Genomic DNA, 19,975 nt, shown 5'->3' with positions numbered 1-19,975 from the left:
GGTTAGAAGTACAATCACCTGACAGTCTGGATCCGTATTAAGTAAAGCATAGAGCAGCTTGCCAGACTACTTCCCTTTGTCAGGTTGGTTGGAAGTATCCCAAAAAGTATTTTTGGGAATGTACTTCTGACGTTAGAAAGCAGCTGGTTGCAAGATCACTGGCACTGTACAAAATGAGTAGGAAGTATTCCCACCTGTTGCACAGCCAAAGGTTTTGACCACGAAAAATGAGTCATGAATTGGTTTTGATCAACAAGCCAACTGTTATTGTTTCTGTTTATCTGGAATCTGTGCCTTGCTAAAGCTCCTAACAACTACAAAGTACACAACCTGGCAGACAGATTCTTTATTGAGTCTTCTGTGGGAGTCTTGCAGATGAGTGTCTGACAGGGTTGATGAGGAATGTTCCGTGTCAGATACTGTATGGAGCAGTCTGGATATTTATTTGCTCTTTATCAGCCACAACAGCATCTCTGGGGAGTGGAACAGAACATGCATTGTACATTGGGAAACAGTGGAGATCTGATATTTTTCCACTTTGAGGTCACTAGTTTGGCACAAGGTAGTACATTTCAGTAAGAGTCTAGAGAGAATGATTGAAATGGGAGGGACTGAAACGTATTTTAAAATTAGTATTTTGCAAAGATATGCTTGTGATAAAGGAATTGAGCAGAAAGTCATCTTGACCTCACTTCTCATGACCCAGATACATTAATTTAATTGACTTTCTCACTCAAACCTTGGTTTTTCCATGCTTTGCCTGCAGAGGTTGAGAGCAATTTGGGCTGCCTTTACTGTAGTAAGACATTGATTGCAACTGGGGCATGACTGTAGGTCAGGAAGAAAGGTAATGCTAGAAATGGTATCTGTTTGAATATCTGCTACAGAACTGATACATAGCAGATCCCTCCTTGGGCTGCAGGACAACCAGATGGAGTTGGAAGTATGCTGTGAGGAGGTATGGACCTGTGTCTGCCTCATGGACAGGATTAAGATGTTGATGGGGGACGGTGGAGGGAGTCATAGATGTGAGAACAGGTGCAGTGAGCATCAGAAGGGAGGCAACAGCTGGGTGACAGGACAATAGAGGCACAAAGCAGTTGTTGTGTCTCTATCAGGTTACTCTGCTCTTTTGAAGGAATGAGAATTGCACCACCTGTATTTAAGCCATGTTTTGCTACTTCTACAAGGGTGTATAAATCTGGAGAGGTAATTCCTGTTGAGAGAGCAGTGAGAATATTGGAAGATAAGTGGAGAGAGATTTTAGGATCTATGAACTATGTGACCACATAAGAGCATGCCTTTCCTGCTGAACCCAAAGCTCATGTTTTGCCATCTTTCAGGAAATTCCTGCAGTTCCTTTTGGGTGCAGGTTTTGGAACATGACTGAATCTGCTGCTCACTGCTCTCATTCCCATTTCCCCCAGTACTTCAGACCTTTGTGGTCTTTACCGTAATTAAAGAGCATTAGAGTAGAGCTATTATCCCCACCTCTGTTTACACTGCAGGACATGCACTCTATGACATTCCTCTCAGCTGCCCAGTTTGGTGACCTACTGGAGCTCACTGGTGATCCTCTTTTTGTCTGCATGCACAGTTGTTACCCTACATAATGCTGGGTGAGGCCCGTTTCTGATGTAGCTGAGAATTTTGTAATTCTCTCTCCTTTCAAGAAAGTTGTTATTAAAGTGTGGCAAAGGACAGTGGGAAAAAAAGTTTTCTCTGCTGCCTGGTGCCTTTCCCAAAGCTAAGCTTCAAATGCATTTCAAATAATGTGTTATGAGTATTGAAGCACATACTCTTTCTTATTTTTGTTTACAATCCTCTCCTCCATTCATATCCCTTTTAAGATAATCTCTACATTACCTCCTCTGTGTGAAAAAACATCTTAGACAAGCAATATGTGGGAACTTGATATAGTATAGGATGGTACATGCTTCTTTTTGAGATTAAGAGTTGTTTTCACATTTAGAAAATCTACAGATGTAGAAACCTATAAAGAAATTCAAGTTTCTTTTACGAATCAATACCTGTGAAAAATTATGTAATTGGGTAAAACCGCATCAGATTTTTAAAGCATTTATCATCTTTATTTTTCCAGCCATCTCTGGCCCTTTCTATGCTGAAAATGCATAGTATTCCCTAATAATTAATTTCCTTGCCTTGCTTGCACTATGTTGATATAATGTCTGAGAATGTCGATATAATGTGACTTACGTCACAGAGTTCTGTCTGATCTTTTCCTTTTAACATAAACACTGAACTCTGTGGATAAAATGAAATGAGGCAGTGGACACACGACTGATTCCTCTGATGCAGTGACACTGATACTCTTTAGAGATGTAGCAAAGTAAGCACATTTTTCCACAGAAACCTCTGAATCCCTCACAGATAAGATGTCCCATTCATTCTGCAGTTAACAATGAGCATTTCCTTTTACGTTCTCAAATGTAAAAAGTAAAAAAGTTCTTTACTGATAATTTATTAACCTTAAATAGTAAATATGAGTTAATCAGAAATTAAGAGTCTAAGTGTGTTTTATATTATTTAATAAATATGTAAAATAACTGTATCAACCAAATTGCTTGTCCAGTTGGAGAAGAGAGCCCTCTTTTGAGAGATGGAATCCCTAAGCCGCATTTCAATAGGTTGCCATGATTTTAACTTAAACATTCGTTTTCTCATTAAAGTTAAGCAAGCTTGAATTCATTAGCAAGCTCCATTTTACAGGTATTCAATGCAGGTTCAAGTTGAATTTGTTTACAGTAGAAGCTTGAACACTGCTTTGCTAAATGTGGCACAAACAACTATTTTTGAAGCCATATGCGGTTGGGACAAGATATGGCACTTTAATTATTACTAATTGATGCTTTTTCTTGGTAGTGCAAACAACTAGGGCAAACAGTAAATGAGCAGGGCAGAAAAATTGTCTCTCGTGCCTTACAAGTGATTGCTTCAAGGCAGGGCTTGCAACACATTGGCTGGCACAATATGAACATCTGTGCTCTCGAACAGGCCAAAATGTGAAGCCAGTAACAAATGAAGGCAAGCCCCTAGCAAGGTAAACCAGTAAGCAACCTAATTTTCAGCGGTATCATGCAACCCAAAGTGCTCCCTGCTTTTGATGGGATCCGCTGTGGGCTCAGCTTATCTGAAAATAGGGTCAGTTCCTTCACTTTTCCAAATACATGCGTGTGCTCTGCGTTTGGGACCCTACCCTAGTGAATACAGCTGAATACTGAATTTGCTGACAGGGTATCACTGGCCTTTTTCCTTCAGCAGAGGGTGGGCAGGAGAGTACAGCGGTTGCATTGTAGCGATGTATTATAAGATATGCTGACATTCAAAGCTGTACAGAGTGGCAGTGTGCGTGTGGAAGGCTTGTTTCTCCAATCACACAGAAGTTGATCCAACTGGAAGCAATGGGTAGAATTTTGTGAGGTTTGTACTTTTTTCTAGGTGCCTCACAAAAAGGCAAACAGAGATATAGACAGGTGCCTTGCAGAGCACCTGTGACTCACAGCAAAACGCCATGCAGTGGGAACATGCCAATTGAATTGCTTCCGGCACTGCACTTGAACAAGCTGGTTGCTCCTTTGTCTCCTTGATGAGCTTTGCAACATAATGTAAGTGATAATAATTGGCTGCAGGCTTTATAATTATGAATTATGAGGTAAATGTCTCTCCACCCAGAGAAAAGCTAAAAAACATTGTTGTCAATATTGCAATTAAAGGCAAAAGGTCTCTTTCATTGTGAATTACATTGGTTGGTTTCTTACCAGTTTCCAGTCATAAAGTATTGGTGTGATTCCAATGATGAATTAGTTCTGAAGGCTGCATGAATTTCTAGGAAAACACTGGCTGCTCATCACAGTTGAAAGAAACAAGTAGGGCCAGATTTTTCAAAGCACTTCTGCCCAATATAAATATACAGGGGAAGGGGCCAAATCCTTAGTACAGTTTAGCAAACAGTAATGTTTACACCACTGCTGAATCCCTCTGCTGACCTAGCTTTTGCTCTGTGGTATTGTTCCATTTTGATGTATGGGTTCTAGGAGACAACCAACCATATTATCCATGGAAATTCACAACATACAATTAGTGTTACTGAAATGCAAAAGTATATGTCCTTTTAGTGTTTTCCTCCCTTTTTCATATGAATTGAGAAAGTACAAGTGAGCATTTTTATCTGGAAGAGGACCTTGAAAGTTGTGTCTTGCCAACCAGTGAAACATAATTATCTTCATCATGTGAATGTTTACAGTGAATAAGACTTCAGTTCCTTCTATAGTGAATAGACAGTGCTGCTATATAAACGTCCAATTTTAACTCCTCTCCCATCCTTATAAAATAAAGCAGAGGTTGCACACACACACGGCAGCCCTAGCACTGCCTTTGGTCTGTAACATTTCCTGCAGACAAGCTGTACTTGTGCTGGAGTTCTGCTTGTTTCCTTTTCTCTATCATAATCGGCTTACTGGCACATTAAGAAATGAGTGAGCACACGTCTGGTGCTGGTGGATTGCAAACAATTAATTCACCCTGCATACCTGAGGAAGTGTCAAGCCTGCAAGCAAAACACATGATACAAACCCAACCGGTGACAAGTGTGAGCCAGAGCCCTTTGCATTCAAAAGTGACTTGTCCTGAATTGGTGTGGGTTTGGCTCAAAACTAGGATATTATTCTGTGTAGCAGGAAAGAGAAATGAAGGAAGTGGGTAAGGATAGGGATTTGCTGAGAAAGCCTATCCAGATACAAAATATGAAGTTGCTGACACTAGTATAGAATCACTATATAATTAAAAAAAACTGTATTGAAATTGTGATTAAAAAAAAATTAAAAATTGTTTCAAATGCTGGAAACTACAGTAGTAGCTCTAGTGAAAAATAGCATTCTGGAAGAAAAGGGATAGATTTAAAGCTTGAACCAATGCTTGTTATTGTCAGCATGAGCATGCCATATTTTCAGTAAACATACAACATGCATGTTAAACAAGGGAATGTATTGCTAGAACCTGCTGTGCCATGCAATAAATTGCTATGAATTTTATTACTAATAGTACTAATATTTTAGTACTAATAGTGTACCAATAAGACAGGAGAAAGGAGACTCAGCCACTGCTATTGTAAGCTTCCATTGCTGCAGTGAAGTGAGTGTCCTCTGATCTTGAAGAAGGCACAAACAGAGTATCACATCTCCTATGGCCCTCTCTTGGGTGTAATATGTGAACTGTTGATTTTTTTTTTTTTTTTTTTTTTTTGCAAGGGGAGTTTCAAAAATTTTCCCCATAAAGATTTCTCCCCAACAAAATTGTAGATCTCAAGTAATACAAGACTTGTTTTGTCTGTACTCCCCTCCAGAAACACTGGGGGCCAGCAGGATGGGCAGGATGAGTGCCTGGTCCTCACACAATACTGACTGCAGAGGAGGGCAACAGCCAGCATGAGCATGATCACATATGAGCTACCCTGGTTTTTCTAGCAGCCCCCTCAGCCATGTCTCCTGTGTGCCCTGTACTCAAATAGCTGTCAGGGAGATGACCATGAGGATGGGGAACCTTGTCTATGCTAGCCTGGCCTTACCCTGACTGCTTGTTTTTTTTGTTTCAGATGTGGACCCAATAAGAGCAGAAACCATCTTCAATGACAGTAAGTGAGGCTTTTTTTTAAACATCAGAAATCTCATCTCCATCTTTTTAAATTAGCATTAAGAGTCCCTGAGCACTTTTCCTGGCCCTTAAGAGCCTTTTCTCATCCTTCTGTCTAATGAATGTGACCTTGTACTCTCAGAAATTGGGACTATGTCGTTTTCTTTAGCATGCATTGAAAGGAGTAAAGTACCACAAGGAAATGTATAGAAGTTACATCAGCCTGTGATAAAAATCAAAATGTTCTGGAATTTGGAATGGCTGGCAGCACAAAATTGTTCCTCATGGAAATATATGGAAATGTGACTGGTCTTCTCAAAGCATTTTTGTAGGGGTTAGATAGAGATATTTTATTTTGTAGAGATGTTTTTTTAATTTTTCAGAGAAAGAAGTCAGCTTGCTTGGAGATAAGAGTCATAAAAGCCATCTTTACTTACAAGTTGTGTTTCTTTTAACTCTGAGAAGGTTGGATGAGTTCCTTAGCAATAAGTTGTTTAACAAGTAAAGATGAAATTACATCAGTTTTTGGGTCTGATGTAGGTGCTCATGTTCTGGGGCACTGATGGAACTAGGTTTTTTCCCTGTGTTTTGAACATTGACTTCTCAGGTGGTTGATAGGATTGTGCAGTTGTAGGACCAGTTACTAAGGATTACAAAGAGCTTTCAGGAGGGAAAAATGTTAGTTCAGGCAGTCTTATGAACTATGGTATATTCTGAACTTTGTCTTCTACACAAAACTTTTGGACAGGTAGATTTTGGTTTCACTGATTTCCTTCATCGTGGTTTTAAATCTCAGAAGAAGGCAGACTCTGCACTGAGCCCATGAACTTCTCAATGTGGTGTAACTTTTCTTTCTTCTTCTGAATTTATGAACAGCTTTCAGTCTGCTGTGGTATTCCTGCCACTTTTGACCATGAAGTACTGTTAACATAACATTGTGCAGATCCTAGCAGGAAAGAGAAGAGATAACACTCTGTGGCTTCAGTTTTTCTCTTCTGAGGACTTCAAGGGCCCTGGGGCTGCCAGCTCCTCAGTGATGAATTAACAAGTTCTGCTTTGGCCCTCCCCTGGATCAATGTCTGGGAGATGAGCCATGCAGCAATGGTTTGGATTGTGTGGTCACTGCAAATAATTCTCATCTCTGTCTCTTTTTCAATGAACTGGGATAGTCCTGTGTGTCAACTTTCCTAATGTCTAGCTGAAATTGGGACCTGGATGAAAACTAGTGGGTCTTGGTCCAGGTATGATGAATTTGATGCTGTTTGGATGGGAGAAGACACCTGAAGTAGGTCTGTTCATTAAGGAAGTTTCTAAAGCTGTGCAGGAGCTTCAGATGCTCCTGAATATCCTGAGTTTAATAGCTGAAACTATGGATATTTTCAATTTCTCTCTGGGTTTGGATAAAAATGCTTATTTTGTGTCATGGATGCATACCATGCTGGAGGTATCCATGCCTTTTGTCATCTCTAGTTGAAGTAGTGTGATGCCCTATGCTTGAAGTGCCTCTCCAGGTCCACTTGCAGATCACAGTGATCAGTTGCCTGTCTCCAAGTGACATCTTGCTGATGTAATCTGCATGCGTGCATGGTAAAACCCCATGACTTGTATAATTCCCATTTTAGGTTTTGCCTTTTTCATATTTTATCCAAAAGAGAAATTACCTGGGACATTAAAGTTGGCAATGCCTCTGGGAATTGTCTTGGGTGTGTGGTGAAGAGTTGGATTCCTGAGTCTGCTTACACAGCTAAGCCTGAATGTTTCACCATCATGACTTTCCATGATAGTCAGTTGTTCATTCAGGTTTCTAACACATGGGTTGTGCATGAGGAGATCTGATTTGAGGGGCCTGGTGAAAGGTATGTTTTCTTGTTGATGCCAGTACATTTTTACAAAACATAGGTGGTGTGTAACTTTACATATGTTTCCCACAGCCGTTTGTAGGATTTACTGAACAGAAGAACAGCTAATGCTCTCTTTATCCTTTCTGACAGTCTGTGGGTTACGGCAGAACCGATCAGTCAAGTCAATGGCAAAATCCTCATCGCTGCGGATTGTTGGTGGATTGTCTTCTGCAGAGACCGGGGACTGGCCCTGGCAGGCCAGTCTGCAGTACAATAACATCCATCGCTGTGGTGCAACACTCATCAGCAACACATGGCTGGTGTCTGCAGCTCACTGCTTCAGAGAGTAAGTTGCCATCTTAGAATCTGCAGCAGAATGTGCCCCTTCCGTATCAAGTTGTGTGGCTTTCCAGATTTCCACCACACCCCTGACTCTTTCCCAGAGAAACAATTTTGGAGAAGTCAGGGTTAAGTAGGCCCATCAGCTGGATGTTTCAATGAGAAATTAAAGACTGGCCCTCGGGAGCAGAACTGGCAATTTTATGAGTGAAAGTCAGTAGTCAATGGCGTACTGACCAAAGAAGTGCAGAAAAGGTAAGGTGAGTGAAATGGTGGAGTATTTGTTTCCTGTTATACATTCCTTAAACGTATTCCTTCGTGTTACAATGGGGTTGTGTGGAGGTGTTAGCTCCAGCAAGGTCTGGACAGAAGACGGTACCCATGGTGGTATCTCATTCAGATTTGGTTATTACATCCTATCTTGGTACAACCTCGCAAGGTGTGAACTCTAACAGGACAAGAAAATGTCTACTTCTACTTTGTTTCAAGGATTTTCAAGCAATAAGCAAAACCAATTAAAACCTGACACCTAAGTTCTTTTTATTTATAACCCAATTAAAGATCACACAATGTCCACACTGTGGTTTTCACTAACCGATCAGAAAAGACCACCCAAACCTGAAAAGAAGGAGGAAGAAAGCAAAGAAGAAGGACCCAGGCAACACCCAAATCCCTCCATATTGTCTCATATATATATATATATATATATATATTACTATTCTATATCCTAAAACCCTTAACCTTAAATATTTCACCCTGTAACTTCACATAATTCTATACAACTGCACACACACACTCTGTGCTATCACTCAGTTTTGGAAGCCTTTCCCACAGCCTCAAGTCAAAGGCAGTACCCTCTGAGGGTCACCACCTGTCAAAGCAGAGAGCCTGATATTTTCAGCATCCAGGGTTCCAACAGGGTTGCTGCTACTGCAGACTGCTACCAGCAGTTATCATCTCATGTTCCCATCCCTCTGTTCAGCCATGCATTCCCAGCATTTTTTGCTTAAAGCATGGCAATTGTGAACTGCAAGGTATTTTAAGATGGAATAGTTGATTGAACAGATTATCAATGTGCAAAAAGAGTAAGGGAAATGAAGAGTTTACAGCAGAAGAGCTTTTGGATTTGATGACACCCTATGGCCACACAATGGTTAGATCAGGGACAAGGAGCAGGGGAGGAGTACAAGACCATGGCTGAGGAGGGAATGCAGGAGTGCCCTCTTCTAGAATCAGACCACTGATCTGTTATGGAAAGTGAAGGATGACACAACTGTCTAGTAGGGAGCTGGTTTGAAGGAGTTTTACAGTAAAGGTACTCTGCAAATTTAAAGTCCTAAACACATATTTACAGCAAAATACTTACAGCACTCCTACCTTTTTCAGCATGACTCACCCTCAGAAGTGGACTGCTACTTTTGGAGCTCTTTTGAAGCCACCAAGCTTGAAGCGATCAGTCAAGACAATTATTATCCATGAGAAGTACCTCTACCCAGAACATGACTATGACATTGCACTGGTGCAGCTCTCTAAACGAGTTGAGTTCACCAGCAGCATACACCGTGTCTGTCTGCCGGAGCCATCTCAGACTTTTCCCTACAATATTTATGCTGTCATCACAGGCTGGGGAGCTCTCACCAATGATGGTGAGTCCTGAGTCTGCCAGGTGACCTGTATGGTCCATAAACAGTGGCTCTGAGTGAATTGATATCACTTCTGTAGCCACATGTGATATGACAGCACGCTTAACGTTTGCAATAGGTCTGTTTAGTTGTAGGCATCAGTTTCTTGTGCTAAAACTACAGTGGATAAAGACAGAACTACAGTCCACTGGAGCAAAAAAAAAAGAAGACTCTTCTGTTTTTCCAGTCTTTCCATTTCATATTGTAAATTCTTAAGACGGGTAGTCCAGCCATGCATGTGTTCATATAGCACCTAAAAAACTATTTTGCCAGCACTAGTCAGAAGCTGTGAGCTTTCAGGTAAAGATGCAGAGTGAGCTGTGAATTACTCAAGCCCATACTCCCACCAGGCCACTCTAAGAGTAGATATAGCAATGGAATCAAGATGTCCTCATTTTGTATCATCTGCTCAAATTTCTAGGTAATTTGTGTTCCATGGAACATGGAAATTGTGTTATATGGAACATGTGTAAAATATATGGCTTTACACTTGCAGCACTATGTACCGTGTGATCAGTACTTCAGTCTTAATGGTACAGCTCCTAAGTGAGTCTGTGATTCTCTGTACACTCTCCTTAAGGGCCTGACCTAGGCAGATCAGCAAGCAAAACCTCCCCATTAAACCAAGTCAAGCTGGTCCTCCATAAGAGGACATTAAACTCTCATACTGTATATTAACTACTGCAAAGTAATTTTGTTGATAAACGCCCAAATTGTATTTTCTCTCAGGTCCAGCCCCAAATGCTCTTCAGGAGGCAACAGTGAAACTTATTGACTCAGACACTTGCAACAGAGAAGAAGTGTATGATGGGGACATAACACCCAGGATGTTGTGTGCGGGATACTTGGAAGGAGGAGTAGATGCTTGTCAGGTAATTGTAGCTGAAAATTAGAAATGAAAACTATTTTAATGCTGACTGCAGTATCTTAATGGTTAACCAAATCTTAATGGACAGTGTATTAGTCCTTCAAATAGGCTTCATTCAAACAGTAATTTAGTTGTAAATTAAATACTATTTAGTATACATCGTTTAGCACTAAATGCTGTTATACTAATTATGACCTAAAAATTAAACGTCTCAAGAAGCTAACACCAGATATCTGTAGAGGTGAGAAGGAAGAAGGTTAAGAACTTTAACTTACCAGCAAAAATGCACTGTCACTCACTGAAATTAAATTCTGGACTGGATCATATAAAAACAGATCTGTTACAACGTGATCTTTGATAAGAGACTTGGCTCAGGGAAAGGAAAACTGTCTGAAACAAAGATAACTTTAAGGAAGGTAAGTGTAAAAGAATGGGAAGAAAACATCTATGCTGCAGGTTTGAAAATGTTGCAAGGAAATGCTTATGTTCAAAGAAAAATATTTCTATAGTGATAACTTTTAAAAGCATAATTTCTGATTATGTTATTCCTAAAGATTGTACTCTTAAAGCACTGATTCAATCAGACTCTTCCTTTAATCCCAGTCCTGCAGATTTTTGCCCAAAGACAAACTCCCTGCAGAATAAACCTGGGAAGCTCATTCCTCTGTTCCTGGCTCAGCACTGAAAAGACCTAAGCAGAAGGGTGCAACTGCTGTCTAGTTCAGTAAATAATTTTGGTGAAAGTTGGGGAATTTCATCTGTTGTGTGAGGATTGCCTCTCAGTCTATAAGATTTCCAGTTTAACTATTATTACCATGTCATGCTATTAACAGTATCAGAATTGAGCCTTGGAAAGTGGCCTTCAAATACCTTATGGAGATAACCATCTAACTAGAAGACCAAGTTCTTAACGAAAGCTCCAAGCAAATAGGAGCTGTAAGCTCCTTTTTGAAACATTATTGCTGAAAGTGACTAAAATTATTTATTTTAAGAATAGCAATTACTTTTAAAACCTATTAAAAAAAAGGTTCCTGCTGTCTTAGATTGCTGCCTCTACCAGTATTTCTGTACTCTGTACAAGGAAGAAGACAAGGCAAGTGGGAAGCAGTGTATTACAGAACAGAACAGAAGTTTTTGTTAGACTTTTTTACTGAAAAAGAGGTCAGGAGGTGCCCTGGCAAACAGGAAAATGTCACAGACTTCTGACTCACGTTTCAGAAACAGCCTGGATTCTGCACAAATGGCTGCTCTTGAAATACTGCTTAACTTCTCTTATAGGATAGACCCTCCTGTCTGTGGAGAAAAGTATGTTTTCTCTTCTTATCAATTAAATATTTTTCCCCCTCCTCTTTTTCTAGGGGGACTCTGGGGGACCACTGGTTACTCCAGACTCTAGACTGATGTGGTACCTCGTGGGAATAGTGAGCTGGGGAGATGAATGTGCCAAGCCAAATAAACCTGGAGTTTATACACGAGTGACTTATTTCCGTGACTGGATTACCACAAAAACAGGCATCTAATTCCAAAGTAAAACATGGCTTTAACTACATAGACTACATGTAACTCATATTTGTCTGTAATTCTGAAAGGTTATTTTTTTAGTATATATATTCCTATGTAATTTTGGTTGAAGCAACCTTAGACCACAGCAAGCACTATCTTTGCTGTCAGAGATCCTAACCCCTTCTGAATTCATGCTAAACGGATGAAATTGTCTGTCTCACCTTTGAGCTGTGAAACTTTCTTCCTTACCAGAAATGATGAACTGACATCATAAAAATTAGTATTAAAAACTACCAATTTACCTGCTTTATAAATGTAAACCTGTTCCAGGGAAAAAGAAAAAAAGAAAAAAGAAATTTTTCTTCAGCCATGGGCAAGGTCTGCAGCTGAATCTTCCTCCTCCAGTGAAGCAAATGCCATCACAGCTGTGTTTCTAGCAAAGCCAACTCCTGATGATTATTCTTGTTAGAGACTATCATCTGCACTAACTCCAGCTGAGAACCTGGATGCTCACCTTGCTCTGTGGCCTTGGTAACTAAAAGTGGATCAGCAGGACTGAGGTTAGGTCCTAGCTAAGGAAAAGTAGGATTTCTGTGCTTGCGGTAGGTTGGAAGGGGAAAGAGAAAAGCTTGATGTTCTTATTGCAAAGCACATTTTAAACAGGAATGTTTTTGTGGATTCTGTGAAGTTCAAGTTGCCTGAAGTTGCTATTGTGGAAGTTTCATCACAACATTGTGCTGCTACCTCTGTACCTGTTGTCTTCTGCATCTAGTCTGTTCAACACAACATCTGCTTAAGATGCAGAAACACAAGCTCTACCCAAACTGTTTTCTTTAAAAAAAAAAAGCCCCCCTGAACAATCTCCCTAGAAAGAATTTAGCATTTAAATTTGTTCTAAAGGAAAAATAAATATTTGCCACAAATGAACTGGGAACTACCTTTTTTGGTCAAGAAACAGCATGCTTTTCCATGGGCATGCCAGCCAGTGGAAACCATCTCACTGCAAAGAAAGTGATTCCTGATACTTCATTGAGGGATTCATGTCTGCCATGAATGAATATGATCCTGAATATGAATATGTCTTATGAGAATGAAGAGTAATTTCATATTAAAGAACAGTCTCAATAGGAACTTCAGAGTAAATGCAATCCTTACACATTGATTAAGCACTTTTCCTACCTCTGTGTACAACCTCTCATGGACTCCTGGTGGAAGGGGGTCCTCTAGAGTCAAGGTCTTCAATATGGGGATCCAAAGTGTCCCTCTAGTACTGTCACCTGTAGTCTTCAAATGGCCACCGGACTGCTTAGGCTCTGAATGCAGTACTCACAGGAGTCTGTATGAATGAAACTGCAAGTCCCACAGCTGCACCTACTACACTGAAAATTCTGCTGAAGCATCCTGCCTCCCCCATCCTGCTCAGGACTGGATCTCTCCTCAGCCTTCCTACTGTGTAAGCTCTCCAATAATCAGCATCCCTGGGAATGAGATGTTTGGCATTTCTTGAAAACTCACACCCTGAATTACAAGTCTACATATGAATGGAAAAACCTGTGTTTAAGGCTTGGTGGTGTAGGAGGGGTTGTCTTGTAATTGGGCTACTTTCATCCTGTATATCTTTTGAATTTTGGTAAAACTCAAGCTGCCTTATCTCAGAAAGAAATCTACTGAAGATTTTAGATTAGTTTTAGTTTCAAAACAGTAGTACCTTTATTCTGATTTTCCATGTCATTGTAAAAATAAAAGGATCTTGGGACAGTTAGGAGAATAGTTAGATGCAGCAAATCCATTTCCTTAATTTACTGATAAAGTTTGTAATTTATGCACTTTCAAGTTGCTGCTATTTTTCAATTAAGAATTTACTCCAGGCTGAGTTCAGTTACAAACCAGAAACTTCATGGAGCTTTGAATTAGATAACCTGAACATGCTGTTTTCTTCTAGTGCTCAAGTCCCCTTCTTTCAAAGGCATCCTTTGGGGAAAAAAATTACATCTAGTTTTTTGTGCCTCTTATTGCTTTGAAGGTGAAAATAATGAGAAGTGTCCTTTACAATCAGCTGATGAATTGTGACTGAAAATAAACAGTAGTTCACTTTCATAGACAGCTAAGGCTTTGTTTTGCACTTAAATCTCTTTTTGCATCGCAAATGGAGGGGCAACAATAAGGAGGTGAGGCCCAGATACAGCCCCTAGAAACTGGTTCCTACCTCACACAGCAAGTGACATGTAAATGCAATACCTTTAAAATGAGAAAGGCAGATATTATTTCAGATTTTCTCATGAGTGGCTAAATAGTCAAAAGGTGTGTGGGAGAATGTCTACCTTACTCAGGGAGTCCTGAGCCAGCCAGATGCACTTTTCATAAACTTTTTAGCAAACTGTCTGGCCTGGGTTGGTCTTATATTCCATGTCAGTGTTTTATTTATGATGAATCTGTTTGTGTTCTGCCTTAGAGTGAAACAGTGAGACTACTGTGTGAATAAAGAAAAGCGTTTTAAAAGCCTTTTATTATTGTTGATGTTAAGATTTGGCAAGGATTTAAACAAAATAAAGGCAATATGTTTCGTAACATTAAATGTATTTAAAAACAACTGCTCTTTTTCTGTCCATTTTCTTTGCATAATAATAATCAAGCTAAAATTTTAATATGACACAAAATAGACTAATCTTCCTTATTTTATATAAAACTGTTCTAAAACTACAGCTTTCTGTCCAATCCTTGTCTAGGAATTGTTTTGTTATTAACAGTGGTTGAATTTCACAGGTGTTTCAGTGAAGACAAGGTAAGACATTTGCTTTTCTAAAATACTCAAAGGTGAATTTCAGTTAAGACAGCTCTATGCAAATTTGAGAATCGATCTGAAGCTTCATTCACGAATTCACCACCTTGCTTCTGCCCTTGTGAAAAAACCTGTGTGTGGTGTTGCATCCCTGCAAACCATCTCTGGGGAGCTCTATGCAGTTGGTATCAATTCTCCTGAGATTTAAAGCATCAAGAAACATGTTCCAAACCTCTGGTTATTCAAATTGAGTCGTCTGGGGCTTTCCCAATGCTAATTTTCAGCTTGGAGCCCAAGTAGGAAAGAAAGAAGTGGCTGATTGCACAAGGCCTAATCATGTGAAGGAGGTCTGGTTGAATGACATCAATCTGTCATCACAATTCTTTAAGTAAGTAAAGCTTGTAGAAAATCCCATCCTGTATGTGCTATTCCTGTTAACAAATTAGATGAGCTGAAAGCCAAAAGTCATTATTTAGCCCAATGAATGTTTATCTGGCAACTTGCAGCCTGTGATGCAGATTCACAGGCATGGAAAAGCTGGCTCTTGCTTTTGGAAATACATTCATACACATCTCAGTGTGAAATCAGTTTAGGTAATTGGTGCCCTTGTTTATCTGGATTTATCAACATTATTAACATGGTTTCTAGGAAGGTGTCACTTGCTAGAGCAGCTTTAAGTGGCAAGATCCTTTGGCCCACCTTGCTGGGAAGCTGGAATCTTTTTAAATATACCATCAAAACATTCCTACACTGCATGGATTGCCAAAAAGAGGAGACAAAGCCTTGCCAGTCCACACCTTGCTCCTGCAAGAGCTGAGGGCAAGCCATAGCTTATGGCAGAATGTTTGGAAACCTACTGAAAGATTATGTAGATTTATGGTAACTTCTGGACTGGCCTGTGTGCTAAACTGAATTGTGTTTGCCTTAGTATTTTCAAATAACACATTTTTAGGGAAAAAACTACAAGAGTTTTATGTGCTAATTTGCCTATTAACTAAATCAATCAGCGAAACAAATGTACCTCCCCAAATCTCAACTATGAAGTCCCCACTAAGAATGTGAAATTGCACCTATTAACCAGGAAATTAAAAATATCCAGGTGGCTTGGATTTTCCCAGCAGATGGAAAGGAGATTTACAGCTATGTCAACTTCAGCTCCTTTTGAAAATACTGGCTCTAAAGATGTATTCGACACCTGGATGCAGAATGAATCTACAGTGGGGCACATAAACTGAAATTGCAGAGATTTGGGACATGAATAGGCTCAAGTCTGGAGGTGGTGATGTTCTCCTGGCCACAGCCTCATCCCACTCATTGCTTCAGCAACTCTGTAAACTGACAGCTCTGCTTCCTACCTCAAAAGCTATAGCTGACTTTAACATGATGCAAATATGGAGCTGGGATTTCCTTTAAAATTAATTTATTTAACCAAATTTGCTAAGATTTTAATGTCGTATGTAGTTTTTAAGAAGAAGAATACGGGGGAAAAAGTAAAGTCAAATGACTCCAGATGTTTCGAATTTTGCAGTCTTAGAAAGCTAGGGGAAAACCTTTATGTTTTCTGGTTTGGTACCATCAGCCTAGAGAGTTCCTGGGTACACCTGCTAATCGATGCATTTGGAAACTCATTTCTTTGGCTTCTGAGGTAAACAGAATCTGTCAATTTCTTTGTGGTATTTCATATTAGAAGGCCCATACTCATGGTTTCACTGATGATTAGTGTTTGCCTGGTTAAGGGGTTAGGAGAGAATTAACTGGATGTTGCTGTTTCTCCACTTAGGCAAAAGGCTTGTCAGTATTTGCTGTGACTGTGCAAAATCTGTTTCATGTGAGATGACTGTATCAAAGTGGACTGGGTCTTGAAAAATGTAATGACCCGGACACAAAGATGGTAGGTAGCAGATTTTTAAAATTTATTATTATTTTCCATAACACATTTGATGGGTAAGTGCTTGAAAATAAGAATGATTAGGTTAACCTTGGGGGAAAAAATATTTTTTAAGGAAAGAAAACACAAAAATAACGGTAAACATCACTGACAAGAGTACAAATTTTGCAAGTGACAAAACTGAAGCTGACTATTTTTGGTGTCTTTAAACTCTTTTTCATTCCCCCCCACCTCCGGCATGCCAGGCTTCTAGTGGCCTCTAGTGGTTCTCCGAAATTTGCCCACATCTTCTCCAATTATTTCCACGAGTGTAAATAGCAGTGCAGCAGACAAGAACCTTCACCCTGATCCCGCCAAAGCACAGCCCAAATCTGAACGAGCGTTGTCCAGCTGTTCTTAATCTTTGTTACTAATTAAGTAAAAAGGCTGTGTGCTCTTGGACTGAGGTGTAAATCTCGGTTGCTAGAACTCTGTTAAAAGAAATGTCAAAATAATTAATGCACCGGATGCTCACAAAGAGCACAAAACTTGGCTCATCTTGCCCTTATAAGTTCCCCAAACCCTAATCAAGACAGACAAAAAGCTTTTTTTTTTTTTTTTCTTTTTTTTTTTTTTTTTTCTTTCCTTGTGTACCGTAGGATGCGGATAGTTGGTTGGTCTGTTTTAAAGTTGTAAATAATTTAAAATACAAGGTGACTATTCTATATTCACTGGACACTTCTGAGTGCTTGAATCCCTCCCATTCTAGACAAGATGGTATCAAGAACGATATAAACTCGTCTCACCTACTCCAGTAACAAAAGCGAAGGCAGGGTTCGAGGTGAAGGAAGATTAAACTAGATGACGGGAAGGTGGGCTGTGCTGGGATCTTAATCAAGAGTTTGGGAAAAGGAGAGAAGGTATTGATAGGGAGAGCTGTTGTGTTTAGGGGGCAGTGAGGGGCTGGTGGTGGAGGCCGCAGGGGCTGCCATGGCTCGCTCTCTCCTGCCAGTCACCACCAAAACAACAAGAGAAAAGGTTTCCGCAAGGCCATACACCACCCGCCACGGGCTGTACTTTGGTTTTGATAACTCTTTGCCAAATCTCCTCCACGGCCTCGGCTACTATCTCGTATTTCGCAGTTGGCTCCCCAGACCCTTGGGATGAAATTGTTCCTGTTTGTGCGGTCGGTGCCATCCCGCTGGGCCCTCCTGCGAGACACGGAGGCGGGTACCGCCGGAGCACGGCCTGGAGCCGCTCCTCATCATCTGAACTGGCCATGCTTCAACCTAAGGAGGCTTTATTAATTTTATTCTGTTTAACAGCACGGTGCGTTACTGCCCGGGCAGAAAATGGCGGGGATTCCCTGGCTCAAGCGGCCCCGGCCGGGCAGTGGCTGCACAGCCCCTTCCGCTGCCGAAGAGACGCGCCTCCTGAGGGCGGCCCCGGCCCGGCCCGGCCCGGCCCCTCCTCTCCTGTCGGCGCAGGCGGAGAAGCGCCGCGGCACCGGCGCTGCCGCTTCCCGCCCCTTTCCTGCCGCTTCCCCCGCCGCCGCCGGCTGCGCACGGGCCTGGATCGCCACGCCAAGGCCGCCGCGGGGTGAGGAGAGCGGGCGGCGGCGGGGCCGGGGGCGGGCGGGGCCGGGCAGCGGTGCCCAGCGGTGCCCAGCGGTGCCCAGCGCCCCGAGAGTGCCCCGAGAGCGGGGCTGCAGCCGCCTGGCTCTGCTGGGTTGGGGTGGTTCCGGGGCAGCCCTGAGCTTAGTCGGGATTCCCCGCTGTAAATCCGAGGTGTCGGTGTTCTCGCATTAACCTGGCTGGGCAGGAACTGGGTTTGAGCCTCCTCTCGCTCTCTCTCTCTCTCCGCCGGCTGAGCAGGGAGCCTACATCGACTGGGAAGCTCCGGGGAGGTGGGATGAGTGCAGGCCTCCGTGCCATCCCAGTGTGCTAAACAGCGAGCGATTAACACTGCTTCAGCCTGCAGGAGGTAAGGACACTGTGAAACCAGCACACCGCTACAGCTCCTGTGCCTTTGCCCTTCAGAGCATCTTAGTCCTGCTTGGTAACGTGTAGCGTCTCGGTTTGTCCCTGGGTTATGTCATGAAAGCAGCTGAAGCTTTAAGAAATGAAAGTACTTAAACAGTGAAATACAAGGCTGAAATTGAAACTGAATGTGTTGGCTTTCAAAAGGAAGCGGACAAGAGTATAAATGTTGAGCTTCTGGTAAGAACTAGGACATAATGTTATAATGACTTTTTTACATGCATTTCTTTGAAGCAGATTCAATACTGGTGGAACAAGAATGAGAAATAATGCAGAATGGATGCAGAAATACATTGACCAAGTTTGTCCTACAGTTGCTTGATCATAGTGTCATTAAATCCTCCTTGTGGAAGGAGGTATTTTGCTCTACCTAATGGGTGCACTGGCAGCATCTCAGTGCTGTAACTATGACTGCAGGAGGAGAATTAAAAACTATATTGAAAGAGTCACTGTCAAATGAGTCTGTGTGAAACAGGTGGCTGAGTTTCTCTTGCCAGTTGATCACACGTCCTAGTTTACAAAAGACTGTTTGGGAGGGCACAGAGATTGAGATGGCTGTCAGCAACCACAGCAGTGGAAGCTGAGCATTTTTATCTGGAGTGGATCACCATCACCATCTTAGTACCACAATACTTTTATGTTGTGTAGTTCCAAGTGTCGCCCTGATTTTTCAGTCTTCTGGTTGTTTCTCATATTACTGGAGCTTTCTCATGATTTAAACAAAAACAAAGACTGATGCTTGGTAAATAAGGCATTTCTTTCCAGGTGGAAGGACAAAGTGATGGACTTCTGAGTTGACCACTGGGGTCAGAGAGGTGCTCCTCTCATCCCCCAATCCTTGATCAAATTCCAAACCCTATATAAACCCCAAATCATAATAAATTTCCTCTTTCTCTTCTTACTTCACAACCTGACTGGTAAGTGTCGTTCCTTTCATGTCATGATTGTGACATTCCAGAGTGCCAGTGCTGTTTATGGAGGAGCAGAACAGCTCTGGTCTGTTAAGAGATGCTGCTGGCTTGCTTTGAGGGGGAAAAACTTGCTTCTAGTCTTATGTCTCAGGCAGTAGCTGAAATGAAAGCCCTTATTTAATCAGGGACTGAAGCCTGTGACTGTAAGATGTGGGATGTTGCACTCTGGCTTGAGATCTGGCTCTAGTAAAATGGTCATTGTTTGTCCTCAGCCCATGTGGTGTCAAGGGCATGGGAGCTCTGTGGAAGTGGCTGATGGTGTGGACTGTGATGGAGCTGCCTTATGCTGACTGTCTTGAATGCTAGCTGAAGAGTAGGACACTGTGGAAGAGCTTTGTGGATAAGATTTGTGGCCTGTGTCCACTATAACTCTGTCCCTTGCTGTGCTTTGTAAAAAAACCAAAAGGATGAATTTGGCCGCAGAATGTTGCAGTCTC

The 19,975-nt window shown here is 41.5% G+C and overlaps 2 protein-coding genes across 3 annotated transcripts in view; both read left to right on the top strand.

Moving 5' to 3' along the window:
- Positions 1-11,899, top strand: part of LOC310909206 (transmembrane protease serine 11E-like) — a gene marked incomplete at both ends in the record, with an annotated part of 40,199 nt that extends 28,300 nt beyond the window's left edge. Inside the window, 5 exons of the mRNA XM_083860800.1 lie at positions 5,612-5,650; positions 7,641-7,836; positions 9,216-9,475; positions 10,241-10,383; positions 11,738-11,899. Of these exons, the coding sequence (XP_083716926.1) occupies positions 5,612-5,650; positions 7,641-7,836; positions 9,216-9,475; positions 10,241-10,383; positions 11,738-11,899 (800 nt within the window). The remainder of the gene's footprint in view (positions 1-5,611; positions 5,651-7,640; positions 7,837-9,215; positions 9,476-10,240; positions 10,384-11,737) is intronic.
- A 6,136-nt stretch (positions 11,900-18,035) lies between these two features.
- UBA6 (ubiquitin like modifier activating enzyme 6) overlaps positions 18,036-19,975 on the top strand; it is a 29,495-nt gene continuing 27,555 nt past the window's right edge. The window contains exons 1-3 of one of the 2 annotated variants that reach the window (XM_083861171.1): positions 18,036-18,127; positions 18,403-18,511; positions 19,333-19,484. The gene's annotated coding sequence lies outside the window, so the exon portion shown is untranslated. The remainder of the gene's footprint in view (positions 18,128-18,402; positions 18,512-19,332; positions 19,485-19,975) is intronic. The other variant, XM_083861170.1, reaches the window with a different exon arrangement.

This window comes from Zosterops lateralis (assembly GCF_965231275.1).
Source record: "Zosterops lateralis genome assembly, chromosome: 5".
Taxonomy (NCBI): Eukaryota; Metazoa; Chordata; class Aves; order Passeriformes; family Zosteropidae; genus Zosterops; species Zosterops lateralis.
This window is presented reverse-complemented; position numbering and strand designations above follow the sequence as displayed.